This window comes from Ruditapes philippinarum, unplaced genomic scaffold (assembly GCF_026571515.1).
Source record: "Ruditapes philippinarum isolate M1 unplaced genomic scaffold, ASM2657151v2 ctg108_1_1_1_1, whole genome shotgun sequence".
Taxonomy (NCBI): Eukaryota; Metazoa; Mollusca; class Bivalvia; order Venerida; family Veneridae; genus Ruditapes; species Ruditapes philippinarum.
In genome coordinates this window covers 38264-50661 of record NW_026855637.1, presented here as the reverse complement: position 1 = coordinate 50661, position 12398 = coordinate 38264, and the positions used below count along the sequence as shown (strand labels likewise).

Below are 12398 nucleotides of genomic sequence, written 5' to 3'. Positions count from 1 at the left end.
TGACAGACAATTTTTTCTCCGAACAGGGCTGGAATGCAGTTCAAAACTTCACTAAATACACCACAAGCTTGTTCAGTATTTTTGGCTGACGTGTCGTGATATTTGCATCCCCAGTCTATGCAGACGACAGAATCGGCCACTTCCGCCGGAACTTCCCGGTTTGAAACATCTGCTTTATTCCCGACCACTATAATTGGTGTATCCTGCCCCCTCATTTCGATGACTTGATTCTTATCGCCGATACTCTATCAATATGTTGCAAATGTCGTCTACTGAAAGAAAACGACAACAAAAACATTTCTCCCGCCATTATTGCTATTTTCGTCATTTCCAGGAAAATTATGAGAACCGGAAGTGTCGATAATCTCGAGAGACTGAATTTGTCTCCATTGTAATGGAAAACATCTTCAATAGTTTTTGGTATATTGTTCAGAGAATTGGAATGATAAAGACATTGCTTGATAAGTGAAGTTTTGCCGACGGCAGCTGCCCCCTATCACAACAATTTCTCCACGTGCTGGTGCACGTGCGAGTAAGCGTTGTCATGTGGATGAAAGCTATCATGGTAGCCGAATCTAAATTAAATGAAAATGAAAAAAATAAGTATAACTTTTATATCATTACTAAACATAATTTTAAACAAAAATAAATAAAGAAAAAATAAAGAAAGAATAAAGATTTGATGTTGAATTTATAGCGGTCATAAAAAATGAATTTTAACAATTATAAGTAAACGTTTAAAGCATTTTTATAAGTCCTGTAATGTTTAAATAAATTTAAAAGAAATATTTACTTACAAACGCATGTCTGCTTTTCAAAAAATAATCAAAGAATCGTCTGTATGGGTTTTTTTTTCTGCAAGTGTTCTCTCCGAACGCAACAAGTGTAATGGAGTATTTCTTATAACTGCATGGTATTTATACAAACAAGGTCGTCGATTTCTTCTTCGCCAGTGTCAATGTAATTGAAAAAAGGTGTTTATCTGGTAACTTGTATTTAGTTCGTTCACCTGCTTTGCGGTCAAACCATACTAGTAATTATTTACTTTTACTTCACCCTTTGATTCATCGATCTTGTATTCTTAAATTCTTGGGTGATATATTAAAAAGATACGTTATAAATGAAAATTAAAATAAATTATTTCATCTTCAGTCTTTTTGTTTTGTATTTCAATCGTAATACATTTTGTACTCTGAATACTTTGTAATTTTTGTCGTTTTGTCGTTTTAATGCCTTTAATGAAAAAAGAGGTAGTTTTTGTTAGAAACGGACCGAATCAAAATTATCGTTATTTTGATTTATAGCATATATTTATATGTTATACAAATGTAGATACAAGACTTTTATACATTAAGGCAACCTTTTCTGTGTTTTATTTTTCTTTTCGTATTTTTTTTTCACTTTTACTATTCTCTAGAAAAAAATATCGTTTTTGTACTCTCGATATCCCCTTTAGTAATAAATAAATCTTCTTCTTCTTCTCCTTCTTCTTTCTTTTCTTTCTTCTTCTTCTTCTTCTTCCCACAAACACGCGGCAGACAAGTCAAGTATTATAAAACATTGCTCATTCACGCATAATTAAAAATAAAATGATTAAAACACGTGGCTATAAAAACATTTTTTCCAAAACGGTAGATAAACGACAATGCAATGACCCCTGTTAAAATCTTAAATATAAACTACGGTGTGAATAATGGTTTAAATTATCTAAACCATCTTGAGTAAGCTTTGAATATAAACGGGTGCAATAGCCTTTTTAATCGTATTGAATCACAGTCTGAAAAAAATTGGGGAATTGGGGTTTGGGCGACCTTTTATAAAATTTAAACCCCCGGGTTTTACCCCTTTAAAAAGCAATCGGGGGGGTAAATTTTGGGTTCCCCTCCGCTCGAAATCCGGGGGGGGCTTCGGGTACTGTTTGTTTGGTTTCCCTTTTTAAAAGACTACAAAAATTTTAAAAAACCCATTAAAAAAAGAGGGCTGGGCAGGGAAAAATTTACCGCTTTACGAAAAACCAAAAATAATCGTTTGGGGAAACCCCCCAAGGGAGCAGACCAGCCAGCGCATCCGCGCAGTCTAAATCAGGATCCATGCTGTTCGTTTCCCAAAAACCATTTAAAGGGGAGAAACCCAAAAGGGATCCTGATCAGAAAAACCGGGGAAAGCGCAGGCGGGTTTGGACCCATGCTGGCGAAAAATACTAGTTGGTTTTGTCGTGACGCGGCTCATTTATTTTACTTTATGGTAAAAGCGTCAGCTTGAATTAATTAAATCAAAGCATACATGAATTATATTTTTGCTAATTGATATCTTTGCAAATCGAAAGAACAATTGACATAGGTGATGGCGATAAATTGCAAATTGCATGTCAAGAGGTTATTCCTAAATTTGATGCTGGTCCTTTTTTCAATCAAAGTAACCTAAATACATGTTTCATTTTTCAAACGAATGTGTCTTATAAGTACTTCCTGTAAGTCATGAATCAAAGATTGCAGCCTCTGCCTAAATTTACATCAAAAGTCACTTGGTAGAATTTCTTACAATCCCTATTGTTTCCAAAATAATTATTGGTAATTGGCGAGGTGTTCCGAATGACCCTGTTTATCTATGACACAATACCAATATTTCATTTTGTGGTGAAAAACCTAACGTTTTAAATCTATCGAATTTTTCATGACAATTTATCAGACTGAATAGTGAATAAATAATCTTCGTTTTTTTCTCAGTGCTTGAAATTATATATTGTTTAAAGAAATTTTCTTTATTTCTTTTTTCTTTTTTATATTTAATTTATGTGTATATTCTCATAATTCTTTATAATTATGTTTTTATTGTTTCCATCATTTCTGAACAACATTGAAAACAATTAATGTAAGATTCTTGATATCAATTATTTATCTATAGTAAAGGTACATTATGCTTCAGGAATACATATATATTTTTTAATTTGTTAAAAATGTCAAACATGTGTTTATTAATAATGTTTAAATAATGGTTAGATGTTTTACAACTGAAGATAGTGGCGCTGAATATGCTGTGATAGGAAAATGTAAACAAAGTAGTATTTTGACTTCATACAAAATAATAATAAATTATAATTATATCAATTGTCAACAGAACTAAAGATGCAAAAGATATATCAAATGCGTATATTTTTGGAAACTGCAACAAGATACCAAAAATAAACAGTTTTTGAGATTTAAAAAATATACAATTTCAGAGGCATAATGGGCCTTTAAATGTGCTTTATACATTGCATAAAAGTGATTCACATGTTTGACATTGGATTCCATTATACATGACCCAGCTGTTATGAAACCACGGATGCATGCACGCGCCAGATGGAACAGTTTTCGGACATGGTAATTGTGGACAGCCTTTCGAATCTACCGGTGACCCTGTAAAAAAATCAAACTATGAAAATAGGTAAATAACCGTCACTACACAGACCCTTAATAGACAAAAATGACTTCCTCCAAAGATGAAAAAAGCTCATTGGTTGTACAAACTGTTTAAATGGTAATTATGCCTCACGACACTAAACTTTACTTGGGTAATGAAAGAATTATATAAGCACGTAATTAACCAAATAATAACAAGATAACGTCATACATTCATACGGTAAAATTTACAAGTTGAAAGTTCGCAAAAATACAGCTCGATTTCTCTTTAATTACCCATCTCATTAATTTAATCAGGATATAAACTCCAACAGTGAGATGATTTGTTACCTGGTTTTATACAGACGTTGCACGCGCGGCATATAGTCCTTGACGAGATGTCCGCATAGAATGACTGATACGGGCATGCAGTGGTTCTCGGGTCACACTGCAAAGATGGACAATTTCGTTCATCTGCGACAACCATTCCTAAATAAAGAAAAGAAACATAATTTTCATCTTGATTAGCCAGAAAAAAACAAGGCTAATGAAAAAAAGGTATTACAGCTTTTTGCTTAGTCATCATTGTGCGTTAGAAAAAAAATTCAGAACTTTAACCCTAGCATAAACAAAGAAGAAAAGAAAAAAAGAAAGAAAGAAAGAAAAGAAGAAAGAAAGAAAGAAAGAAAGAAAGAAAGAAAGAAAGGAAGAAAGAAGGAAAGAAAGAAAGAAAGAACTCTAATCGTAGCATGATGCAATGAGTTTTAAAAAAAAACCCAGATCATATGTAGTTTCGATGTTAATGAAAAGCAAAATAACTTACCATGTTGATTAGTAAGCATCAATATGAAAGACAATATGTAAAACATCATTCTCGAAATTCGATGTAGAATATTTCACTTCTTCCCTGCTTGTGTTTAAAATAAAGGTAATTAAAGACCCAACTAAAAGTTTTGACGGTAATGATGAAATAACGCGGAATCCACAAAGCAAATAAAAGGCGTAGATAACAATTCGCTGAACAAACACCAATAAGAAATGTAAAACAAACTAATTGTAATTATGTATAATGTATTCCTCAAAATGTATTTAGTGTTTGAAATTATTTTTTATCCAATAATTGCAGTATTTCACATTTATTAATTGATAAGTTGTCTTAATCGACTATTTCAAAATATAATATCAAACACTAGGCTCCTCTTGGTCAATCTAATTTTGTAAATGCTAACTAATGAACACTAACCTAAACTTCAAGCATTTTATTACCAAAAGCCCGAGTGTTAATTATTTGGTAACATGTTTTTTGGACCTACATCAGCTTCGGGGCATAACTGATGCTTTAAGCTGAACATCATTAGTCCACGTATGACCGATCTGTTAATGCTGTCATTGTAACAGTTCCTGTCAACAGCTGTTGTCATACCGACAATAAGTCATTTAAGGTATATCCTGGTCGGGTAAGGTCGAGTCCTGGCCATGAGTTCACTAAGATTGAACGTGTATAAAGGTATATATCTGCTCCAAAAATAATGGTTGCATTTGATATATATATAGGTATATAAATAAAAGAAAACATGTGTTAAATAACTAAAAAATATAAGGGTGTATTAGCACGAAGAAAACGCAACGGCATCTGTGATGTAATGTTAAGCATTCCAGAGACCCGTGGTTTGAGTCCCGGTTGCGGCATGCCGTTTTCTTCTTCTTTTTTTTCGTGTGATTCTTCTGTATTTGCAGTTTATTGCCAAAAAAGCAGAGTAATACGGTGCTACATAGCTGTTCCTATAAATGTAATGCTAGATCTTCCAAATTTTACAGGAAAAAAGAAAACAAATAGAAATAGTACACTTTTATGCCCGGACAGTTAAATTATATTCATAGCAATATAAATTGGCAGACATAAAATATCAATATTCAGCCTGACATTTGCTTTATTTACATGCATGATGTTTTTTTAATCAAAATATTTTAATACAATTTTGGTAAATAATGTCATATTTCACTGTCAAAAAATTAAAACTATTCTAAACATTCATATAACGTTAATGGACAAGTATTTAAATACTTCTTATTGAATAAAGCGCATTAATTAGCAAGGAAAAGCGTTTGCTCAAACTTTAAACATGCTGTTCTATTTACTTAGTGCTTTTGTGATTTTTGGACTTGCGCAAGGTATGTTTTACGTGTCTTTAACTTTATCTACAATTTTTACTATTACTTACTATAAATAAAAATCGATAATTTCGATATCTCTTCGACAAACTTTTTTAAATTCGACATTAAGTTCTTTTCAATAAAAATGAACGTTCTATAAACTGTCGTATTCGACCATTTGTCTATTCTTTTGATTGTCGTATTCCATCAAATGTTTTTCGACATGCTGTCGTGCTACGTTCGATAATATATAAAGTCATAGCGACAAAATAAAACAAAAAGCAGTTTGCAATGTAATCTCATTCTATTTTCGCCAACATTTCTGACATTAATATTTTATATTGCTGAATTGTTAAAACACATTTAGCATTCGGTTGATTTCATGTTGTATTACATATTATTTGATCAGCTATTCAAAAATAACGAGAGAAAATATTCTTTCTTTTATTTCCTTGTATGCGCGCGCGAAATACAAAGTAGTGGAATCCATTTTAAAGGATATCCATTTTAAAAGAAATCTAAATATTACCGCTTTATCGATAATTATTAGTGCTGTCTTCAATTAAGTAGCATTGTTTGGTAAGGTAGATTTGAAAATATTGGTTTTAAATGACTTTATATGTTTAACAACACATTACATTCCTTTTAAATTATACCGAAACAATACAGTGTCTTTGAAAAATAGCAACAAAGATATAAAAAGATACAGAAAATTTGCCGCCGACCTACTGTTATAACTACAATCATTTTATAAAATTGGTTGTTTATTTTACAGGTCAGGGTGGATCAAACTGCCCACCAGTTTCGTCGCTGGAATGTTTTTGTGATCAGAACAACCCGGCAAGATGTAACCGTCAAGGGTTTCTTAGATTGACCGATGGGACATATTGTACTGGTTGCAGAGTTAACTTGCCACAGAGTGGTGAGTAGATAGTTTCTGTTATATTAAATTGCAAACAACGATTTACGTCCAATGGGAAGCTACTTCAAAAAATATCAAGGATCGGAACAAAATATATCTAGAAGAAAAACTTAAAATGACAGTGGGTCGGGTAATTAAAACACCAACATTTTTTTAATTATTTAATTATTATTATTATTATTTCTTTCTCTTCTTTTATAGTGATTTGACATTTACCCTCCACAAAAATACAAATAAAAAATAAAAGCGCAAATAGATAGCAAGGTCTCAGGGAAATAAAAAACTTTTCCTGAGCTCTGCCTCAAATCTCAAGATATACATTCCGTGCCGGTTTCTGACCAATCAAAAGTTGTGCTTTATAACATTTTCCCTGGATGATGCTAATACTATGGGAAAGGCGATATTGAAGATTTTATACATATATTTACATGCGATGGAAATCTGCTCTTATTAACGATATCAAAATAGTTTATATAAATCATTATTTATCCAATATTACAGTTCGCCAAAGTTTGTCTGCCAATGAAATCGCTCTATTTTGTTTAAATTTTGCCGAAATATTTACCATACAGTGTAAGTCATATTACATTTATACGTTAAATGAGCCGATATTGTACTCGGCCTTTCTACATTATGCACTCGATTTGAATGGGCGGGGCTAACTGTAAACAGGGAAAATAATGTTGAATACTTACTTTGGGAAGAAATAAAGGTTGTTGTAAACTACAAATGGTCGCTCTGCAGAGGCTAAACTATACCACGTGATATATTTTCCATAAGTAAATAATGAATAAAACACTTCAACGCGCAAAAAACACCTCACAGCTATTTTGACTATATTTCAGAAAATGGAAGATGCCCATCGTACCGCTGTCACAGATTACGGGAAAGACTCGGATGTGAGCTCCTACCGCAATTTGCAATCGTCGGGATGAACTTATGCCCAGCTTGCAGTGTTTTGTTCTGCCCAAACGACATGCCGTTACCAACTGTTTCTCTTAGATAAACAATGTGATGTAACAAACATGGTTACATTAAATAACAGTATTTTACAACTTTTAAGTTTCGTTTTAATGTATAATTTATAATTGTAATGAAGAAATTCAATTAAATTGCCATATTAACTTTTAAAAAGATCTCTGTGTTCTGTTATTTATGTTTTTGTTTTAAAATAACAAAACTTCAAGTGAACTTCTTTATTACACTAGTATTGTATTTGCACTGATTGATTTTGAATTGCATCCCATACAAATACTAATCGCTTATCAACTCTTTGGGTCGTTTTTACGTTTATTTTGCATTAGTTATGACATTCTCTATAGGTGTTAAACAATGATGAATTGGCAAGCAAATTTTTTAGCATTCCTGAAAAGAAAGCTAAACCTAAAGATTTATGTGTAGCTATGCAATAAAGAAGTCTTTCAAATCCAGTTTAAGAAAAATGTTACAAATAGATCCCTACAACCTTAACTACAACATACAGGATCTTTAAACAGCTCAATCACCTCCCGGTACCTCTTCATCCCTCCCTATCACCGACTTAAGCAATGAACACTCTTTCATTCTTCTTCAGAACTAATATACCGATGTAAATGATCCCGAATGATTGATGATTTAAAACACTGCGACTTTGATTCGTCGTGGAGGTCCATTTTAACCATCTCGTTGCCAAAACTTTATTTATAAAGTTACAATGCATTAAAGACATAAGTGCACTATAAATGCTTTGCTAAGATTGCAACAATTATGCACATTTTTTCATGTTTGCATGTAGTATTTACTGTTCTTTAAAAGTGGTACACAAATGGATAGATTGAAGACATAGCTGCAAAATTCTTTTTATGCCCCGCGTTTTGAATGATTCGGAGGTACATTGTATATTGTTTGTCTGTCATTTCGTCTGTCAGTAGTTATGTCTGTCTGTAAGGCATTCTGTCTCTTCCAAAACTTCAACCTTGCTCATAAAATTAAAAATGAAAAGAGAAGTTATGCCCGATTGTATTGTGAAAAGGTGTAAACACCGGCCACTATTTTGTTCATAAAAGAGATACAATGCAAACCTAGGGTTCAACTCACGTGTCGGGGCAATCCTTTTTTGACTAGTTTTCTTTACCCATTTTATTGTTGGTATATGATTAAAGGTAGGTTTCATGCGTGTGCTATTCTTATTGACAGTGAATACTGCGGTTGATTGCAAAGAGTTGTATCATAGTTTGGAGACCTGTCTGTTGAAAATGTGTTACATTTGAACATGTACAGTACTTTAACTGGAGTTAAGTAGTAGTTACCCGCACTCCAGTTTCCGGGATAAAATATAGCAAGCTGGTTGATTTGACTACTTTTCTAGGGTTTACTTATTATGACGATAGGGAAATGGACAACGTAAGAAAGTGTTATTCAGATGCTTGTTCATTAGTTAATTCCTAGGGTTTCATATTGGGACAACAGGAGACGTGTTGTTAATCTTTGCCAACGATACAAAAGAGTAAGAACATCAAAACACTCGGCTATCTGATTCATACTCGGTTGCTACGCCCCCTCGTACGAATCAGTTAACCTCGTGTTTCGATGCTCTTTATATTACTAGATTAAAACACAGATTAAGACTACTCGATGATATCAATTGGCTTATCTAACAGACATACCCACATGTTAGAGTTATTGAAATTTAATATTAAGAAAAGGATTAACAATTCAAACAACACTCTTTGTTATACATGTAGTACAGCAGGCTCCTATTTTGGATAGAAATACAAATGTACTGTTAACTACATTTAAACTTAGGGCCATGGGTTAAAGTTAAAACCCTAGATGGGTTTCTTTTTTTTTTTTTTTTTTTTTTAACATTATTTATGTATCTCTCATATCCCTTTTGGGAAGTTAAATGTATTTAATTTTAATTATTTAATTAATATATGTATTTGTTGGCTAAATAATGCTAAATCTAATAACAAATATGGTTGATATTTGCAAAGTGTAATACAATAAAAACTAGACAGTTAAAGTATTTAATACTTTACAAGATCAACCAATATAGATCTACTTTTGATAAAATTTAGGGAAACTTTGAAAGCAGGCACTCATTTTTGTAAATTTAAAGGAATTTTTATTAGGCTCTCTAAGTAGGAAAATGGTCAAACACGTGTTAAAATGGGTGGAGTAGGGTAACACTTTTATACATATTTATAAATTTCGAGTAGAAACAAGCATTTGCTTATGAGGATTGTTAGCTGAATGGTACTATTTGTTTCTTACCCTAAAACTAATGGGAACATTTTTCATAAGGATGATATTGCAGATTATTTAACTCCTGTCAACACACGCATACGATTTCAGGGTATGGGATTTTGTTTACTCAAAACATGATAACATCCCATGTACGTTCAAATGTCGCGACACATTTTCAATAGATAGGTCTCCAAAACTGTGATACAATGATTTTCTTTAGTATTTACGACATTATTTCATGTAAATGGCATGCGATGTTTAAACAATAGATAAAACATTGGTATCTGTTCGTAAAATCTGTACCTTACAAACAGTTGTATCTATTCTCTGATCATAACTATGATCTTTTAAAAACAAATATTACAGTACGCCTTCGATGAGATACAGTTGACTTATACCTATTGTAAAATGCTATGTATGTTCTGCCAATATTCTTAAGTAGGTTAACGTGAATATCTTCAATTAAATTACCAATATTAACAATAACAACATTTTATTTTGTATTGGAAGGCCACCGGCCTATAATACATTAAAAAAACCAGTTATTGACAATGTTGTTGAGAGTTGCACCAAGGCTTTTATATAGTTAAAAGCACGAGTAATTCAATTTATATCTAACAATTTATTTGTCATTTGTAGACATTTTAGTAATAAAAAAAGACATCTTTCGTATTATGCAACACATTACCCAGGTATAAATCTCTAATCACCATTGAAGATAATGAAATACTTACTTATTATGTGTACATAGATGCTTTATAATCAATGGATCATTACCTTTAGGCTTTAAAACGTTCCCTGATATATTTGTCATATGTTGCGGATCGGATACTTTTAGTAAGATTAGATCATATTAACTATGTTTGAAAACTGTACTTGAATTAGCCTAAATGATAAAGACAAGGTATGAGTTGCCACAATGATTAAATCAAACTTAAGAAATTAAAGTTTCTTATCAAATGACACTATCAAGAATTAAATTAGACATTTGTTTTTATACTTAAAACATTTTTGATTTCTTTTTTTTTCATTAGCAATACTCACGTATAGGCGTTATCCTCTACGTTGACCAGACAAGCACGTTCATTACGTGTATGTGAAACTCCAATTTTGTGTAGATCTACGGACTTTTTCATGCGAGTAGCTGACCTTTTATGCTTATATATATATATGTGTTTACACCTCTGGAGGAACCCATCGTCGGATACCCACGGCCAAACCATTAACATTTATCAGATTACATGTTATGTTACATGTTAATCAACCGTGGGTATCAGACGATGGAGGAACTTGGACAATGCTTATAAATGCTTATAAATTAGTAAATAACTGTTGACGAATAATGATTATAATAAACGATTTGCCACGTTTGGCAATTCAAACATGTAAATGATATGACTTTGAAGACAATTTTTTCACATCAATTTTATTTATATCGTTACTTCAAAAACAAACTACAAGGGAGTTTTGTCAGGTTAAATATAGGATACCGTCACATAAATAATGTGTGTTTACCTTGTTAACCGCTATTCTTCTTACGAAGATATCATGTAACTGAAGACACATTGTTTTTCTGACCCTTTCCGTGTCATTTGCAAATCTAAAATAAGATACTATTCAATCACTGTTAAAATATTTATGGTGGCACAAAGGTGACATGTTTGTGTTTTTATTTATCTCGTGGCCACGAGATACTATGTCGTGGCCACGAGTTACTTAGTCATGACCACGAGATAGCTAAGTCGTGGCCACGAGATACTATGTCGTGGCCACGAGTTACTAAATCGTAGCCACGAGATAGCTAAGTAAAAAAATTTGGCGAAGAGATACTATGTCGTGGCCACGAGTTATTAAGTCGTGGCCACGAGTAGCCCAACAAATTGTGCGCTTTAGGGCTTTTTTTATATAGACGATGGTCGCCCTTCGCAAAGACAGACATCTATGAAATATCAGATTATAAAATCGGTCTGTCTTGCCGTCGAAATATTGAGACTAGGCCACGAGTTACTAAGTCGTGGCCACGAGATATCTAAGTCGTTGCTACGAGATACTATGTCGTGGCCACGAGTTACAAAGTTGTGGCCACGAGATAGCTAAGTCATGGCCACGACATACTATGTCGTGGCCACGAGTTTCTAAGTCGTTGCCACGAGATAGCTAAGTCGTGGCCACGAGATACTATGTCGTGGCCACGAGTTACTAAGTCGTGGCCACGAGATAGCTAAGTCGTGGCCACGAGATACTATGTCGTGGCCACGAGTTACTAAGTCGTGGCCACGAGATAGCTAAGTCAACTTAGATAACTTAGTAACTCGTGGCCACGACATAGTATCTCGTGGCAACGACTTAGTATCTCGTGGCCACGACTTAGTAATTCGTGGCCACGACATAGTATGTCGTGGCCACGTGATAAATAAAAACACACATGTCACCTTTGTGCCACTGTACCTTTGTGCCACCGTACATACTTACGTGAGAATGACGAAAAAAATTATCAAAATCGTTAACAATGACTTTGTTATCACATTGTTTTTTGGGGTTCTTTTTACTTTTTTTTGTTTTTGTTTTTTTATTACTTTGCCCATTCCCCCATAATAATTAAGATAGACAATGTTTATTGCATTGTCTCCTTCATGCCATATATACTCCGTGAATTGCGATTGCAATCAAGCATCCAATTACTGATATCAGATTTGTACAAATTTAGGTCAAAC

The 12398-nt window shown here is 33.1% G+C and overlaps 2 protein-coding genes across 2 annotated transcripts; one reads left to right on the top strand and one right to left on the bottom strand.

Moving 5' to 3' along the window:
* Positions 1 to 3214: 3214 nt before the first annotated feature.
* On the bottom strand, positions 3215 to 4339 carry LOC132743968 (uncharacterized). The gene is made up of 3 exons (XM_060732568.1): positions 4204 to 4339; positions 3732 to 3869; positions 3215 to 3398 (listed from the first exon to the last, which is right to left on the bottom strand). The coding sequence occupies exons 1-3, from the start codon at positions 4250 to 4252 to the stop codon at positions 3247 to 3249; spliced, it is 339 nt and encodes a 112-aa protein (XP_060588551.1). The 5' UTR covers positions 4253 to 4339; the 3' UTR covers positions 3215 to 3246.
* Positions 4340 to 5393: 1054 nt separating this feature from the next.
* On the top strand, positions 5394 to 7518 carry LOC132743967 (uncharacterized). The gene is made up of 3 exons (XM_060732567.1): positions 5394 to 5552; positions 6310 to 6456; positions 7302 to 7518. The coding sequence occupies exons 1-3, from the start codon at positions 5504 to 5506 to the stop codon at positions 7460 to 7462; spliced, it is 357 nt and encodes a 118-aa protein (XP_060588550.1). The 5' UTR covers positions 5394 to 5503; the 3' UTR covers positions 7463 to 7518.
* Positions 7519 to 12398: the final 4880 nt, after the last annotated feature.

What these genes read in the sequence shown, in the direction of transcription:
- LOC132743968 (XM_060732568.1), bottom strand. Translation starts at nt 4,252, where the DNA reads ATGATGTTTTACATATTGTCTTTCATATTGATGCTTACTAATCAACAT. An exon ending in GATGCTTACTAATCAACATG is followed by an intron (nt 3,870 to 4,203) that starts GTAAGTTATTTT and finishes TTCTTTATTTAG; the next exon opens with GAATGGTTGTCGCAGATGAA. An exon ending in CAACGTCTGTATAAAACCAG is followed by an intron (nt 3,399 to 3,731) that starts GTAACAAATCAT and finishes ATTTTTTTACAG; the next exon opens with GGTCACCGGTAGATTCGAAA.
- LOC132743967 (XM_060732567.1), top strand. Translation starts at nt 5,504, where the DNA reads ATGCTGTTCTATTTACTTAGTGCTTTTGTGATTTTTGGACTTGCGCAA. An exon ending in GATTTTTGGACTTGCGCAAG is followed by an intron (nt 5,553 to 6,309) that starts GTATGTTTTACG and finishes TTTATTTTACAG; the next exon opens with GTCAGGGTGGATCAAACTGC. An exon ending in AGTTAACTTGCCACAGAGTG is followed by an intron (nt 6,457 to 7,301) that starts GTGAGTAGATAG and finishes ACTATATTTCAG; the next exon opens with AAAATGGAAGATGCCCATCG.